At 38.3% G+C, this 4,120-nt stretch overlaps 1 protein-coding gene across 1 annotated transcript; it reads right to left on the bottom strand.

Annotated features, from left to right (window-relative positions):
• Positions 1-950: 950 nt before the first annotated feature.
• Positions 951-2,285, bottom strand: LOC125532609 (homeobox-leucine zipper protein ROC5-like). Its single transcript, XM_048696608.1, has 3 exons — positions 2,011-2,285; positions 1,813-1,930; positions 951-1,214 (listed from the first exon to the last, which is right to left on the bottom strand). Exons 1-3 carry the CDS (start codon positions 2,283-2,285, stop codon positions 951-953), a joined length of 657 nt encoding a protein of 218 aa, XP_048552565.1.
• Between the last annotated feature and the right edge of the window lie 1,835 nt (positions 2,286-4,120).

Genomic DNA, 4,120 nt, shown 5'->3' with positions numbered 1-4,120 from the left:
CAAGAAAAGATAGCAAAACATTTTGTGAAAAATCTTAAAATTTATGGAAATGATAATGAACAAATGTTATTGATGCTTGCAAAGTTTGGTGGTCAAAAAACTTCCAAGGAGCTCTGTAACAAATTCACAAAATCTGCTCAAACGGTCCATATACATTTTCAGTAAAAAAATTCCGTACAGAGCTCCTCAAATGTCATTTGACCCCCAAACTATGCAAGCATTTATAACATTTGTTCATAATCATGTTTTCTTACGTCGTGTTGTAGGGGGTGCACCTAGCTGGGCTATAGAAAAACCACTTGGCATAATTCCTTTGCATGGCCATCAGAAACCAGAGAGGATCCCAAGGACTCCTTCATGAAATATTGAACTACTTGTTGCCCGCTAAAGGTCCTCGTCGTCCTGCTCCACGCATGACTCTACAGCTGCACGCAACAGGGTGTCTGTGAGGTGGATGTCAACTGTGATCCACTTCCAGCAAGGCTCCAGAGCGTGATCAATGCTCACACACTACTTTTGGTCACAAAAAAGGACCACTAACAAAGGTATCTCAATAAATGAAACAATTACGAGGCGATATGTTAGAAGACACAGAAAATTCTGGCATGACATTCAATTGCTGGTTTTATGCTTCTTCTTTTCTAATTAATTTGACTCAACTTGAGCCGTTTGGATACAAAGTGAAAGAGGTAAATATGGGCGTTGGACTGAGCTTCACGGCAATGCCATTCCAAAGCCACTCACTCCACAACCCCAACATTGCTGCCGCTATTGATAGATCTCGTGCCATCCCACGAAGCAACCATGAAAGCCTACAGAAAGAAATAAATAAGCGGCCAAGTTGTGTACATACACACAACAACATGGCACATTATTTGCAAGTTGAGGAATCAAGCAAAACAGGGTTCAGATGACAGAACTAACGTTGGGGAACACCAAAGACGGCGTAGTTATTTGTGGGTCAATACGGGCCACATGCCATTTTGGTGGAGACCCACTTTAAGATGTTCGGTGGCAAGCAGAAGTTCTTCCTTGAGCTTCAGATTCTCCATGAACAAGCGCTGGCGCTCTGATGTATCCTGAGTTTGTACAATTGTCCCTCTGCATTTGAGGCAAGTGCTATTTTGCATAGCCGATATTATGGCTTGCCTTTCTGAATTTAGCATTTGCTTCTCTAACTGAAGATTGCTGGTCTCCTGCCTCAGCGTCTTGCCCTGCATTTATTAATTTCATGTATGCATCATTTCAGTGGTTATTATAAGAGTATGACACCATGGTCATGAGGGTAACATAGCTAGTAGTACATAGGACTCCATGGACTCAAATTTTAAAAATTCCAAAATAATATTATTTGATTTGAAAAAAATCAAGAAAACAATATGCACATACCTATGGATGAATACTACTTGTGTGTCAAATTTTGTGGCGAAATACATTTTTAAGTGAGTTATACAAAATAACAAAACAATGTATGTCTAGAACATGTACTATTTAGTATAAAAGTACATGATTTTTTTGTACAACTCACATCAAAATGTACTTCAATATGAAAGTTTACACACACTATATACTTGTGTGTTTATTTTAAGATATTTTTTAATCTTAGAAACTTGATTTTTTTTAAATCTCGCTCTGTGGAGCAAGAGTACCAAAAAGCCTCGCCCATTACATTGTGAGTTCAGATGACAAACAATGATATTATGTTCGCAGGAGCTTATACTAATTTTCTGCAAAGCTTGCATAACTGCGTGTCGTAGCTGGCCCATGTGGCGAAATCTCATGTAATTCACCATGGAAAATAATAGTATCTACCTTACTGGAGCTGCGATGGTTTTGGAACCAAAACTTGACCTGTTGGGCACTCATGCCAAGCCTCTTGCTGAGAGTCTTCTGGATTTTCTCATCTGGATAAGGGGATTCCCGGAAGACACTACATATGACATTAATCAAAATAGATTAGAACACATCATCTTCGATAGGTAAGAAACATTGATTGAGTATGTATTGTACGCTTCAAGTTGTTGGATTTGTTCTCTGCGGAGACGGTGATAATTGGCGCGCCTTGTCTCCATCGTTTGCTCACTATGGGTCTCTCCATCGTTGTTTCCTTTGTCTGCAGCAACATCGCTGGCATTATCAATCTTTCCCGCATTGGCAGTGCCTCCAAGCAGACCATACATCTCATCATCATGGTTGTTCTGGAATAGGTGGTTGTGTTCAGTTGTCATGAAGACGTCAAGATCATTGTGCACAACATTGTTGTATCGCTGGAACTCGCCGTCCATGTTGATCTGTTATCATGAAACAAAATGTTTATTCACATATATAGAGTTAAAGGTACCGGTGAACAAATATTTTAAGGAAAAACATGTAGCAGTGAAAAGTGAAACCGCATAGAACGAAATGTCATACAGAACTCTACATCTCAAAGTACATTTAGTTTTTTGTGCCAACATTAGTCGGATGGCACTTCACTTTAAAAATAATTTAAATTTATCCGTATGAGTTTCATAGACCGGTCTAGATGTAAACATGTAGACTTTAATTGCCCTCTAAATATATATTGACATACTTTCCTGGTATCATGATAGTATATTCATGATTATCTTCCGCTGATTACTTCAATAATTTCAAAACATATATGCCCTACATAGCGATGCAAAACTATTACTTTCCCATCTCATCAGGTTCTTTTATACTTACCCGCAAAAAAAAGGTTCTTTTATACTTATCTGGAGAACAATAGCCGATCCTTATATACATTGGGATCAATTTACATGTTCCATATAAGTGATATATTTAAAAAAGGAGGACTTACGTACGATACAATAAGTTACTAACTAGTCCAACAAATTATAGAAGGGATATATTACTATGTGTGGGAAATCATATCAGCCATAAATAATTAAGAGAACTTCATAATAACCCAAACCACCAAGACCAAGGAGGTGCACGCATGTAGAGACTTAGGAAATAAATCTGCTTAATTTGTGCCCTATCTGCCCTATTATAAGGGGTAAAAGTAACACAAAATTCTTTAAAATGTTTTGCACATAGCATCAATTGGAAATAACTCCATTTTATTCATTACATCACCTCGAATGAGAAGTACTAAAGTGTTCAGAGTTTAAATACTTATATAGAAGTTGTTAGCTTATGCAAATTTATTAATTTCTATATTCTTGATAGCTTTTTAATTGGAAGAAAACATGCATGGAGTTGTAGTAAGTGCCCAGCTACAAAAAATATTTTCTGAATAATAATTTGAACTTAGCACCAAAGACATGATACACTTCTAATCAGTTCGTGCCTTCAAGCGCTTTAGTCAAGCAATCAACCACGCCAATTATCTTGAGATAAACAATCCTTAAGGATGTAGCTGTCAGGCTGTCCGTACATAAATATATGTGATGTTCCATTCGTAATAAATTATAAAGATAAAATAAATCTACTAGGAGTGTGTACCTGTTTTGAGTGTCTAGCACATCAATAGACATTGATGATGCCATTGCTGGACAAAAAGATATATGATTATTGCTATTGTTTCTCCTAAAAAAGGCTATGGTAGCAGCAGCCACTGTATGAACAATTGCTTGTCTCCGGTTCCAAAAAGGAAAATACTATTGCTTGTCTCCGGCGGCTCGACGTGTTTGGGGCCGTGTTTGTATGTCCCACAAATAAGAGTATAAGACATAGCTCCTGCGGCATGTATCCCCATACCTGTGTGCCACAAAAATTGCAGAAGATCATCAGATCAAGAGACAATAGTAAAGAACACATGTACATGTACCAAGCTTAATTCCTAAGCAGGTTCATTGATTTTGGCCCACTGGATGCGATAGTATGTACTGTTCGTAGATGTAACACATATCAGTTTCTTCTGGCTTCTAACACAGGCACGATCGATGGCATGAGAACCGTCATCAAGCGTCGGCCAGCTTCGGCCCGTGAAGAACGACGAAGCAAGTTAACTTTATTTCTTCTCTATGCGATCATGTGGAAGCCCATCCAGCATGATGCCGCGTACATGCTGGCTCTATTGAACATGCACGTACATAACCTGGTTCAGAGAGCCTACTCGATTAATCTTTGCGGCTGTAAAAGCAAAGTATATCTCATT

This window comes from Triticum urartu, chromosome 1A (assembly GCF_056163025.1).
Source record: "Triticum urartu cultivar PI428250 chromosome 1A, HENAU_Tu73, whole genome shotgun sequence".
Lineage (NCBI taxonomy): Eukaryota > Viridiplantae > Streptophyta > Magnoliopsida > Poales > Poaceae > Triticum > Triticum urartu.
The sequence above is the reverse complement of the archived record's forward strand: the minus strand, read 5'-3'. Positions and strand labels throughout refer to the sequence as shown.

Bases quoted from the DNA above. Each gene is read 5' to 3' on its own strand.
- LOC125532609 (XM_048696608.1), bottom strand. From the start codon at position 2,285: ATGGACGGCGAGTTCCAGCGATACAACAATGTTGTGCACAATGATCTT. The intron at 1,931-2,010 runs GTACAATACATA...TGTCATATGTAG, and splicing joins CAAATCCAACAACTTGAAGC to TGTCTTCCGGGAATCCCCTT. The intron at 1,215-1,812 runs GTAGATACTATT...TAATAAATGCAG, and splicing joins ACCATCGCAGCTCCAGTAAG to GGCAAGACGCTGAGGCAGGA.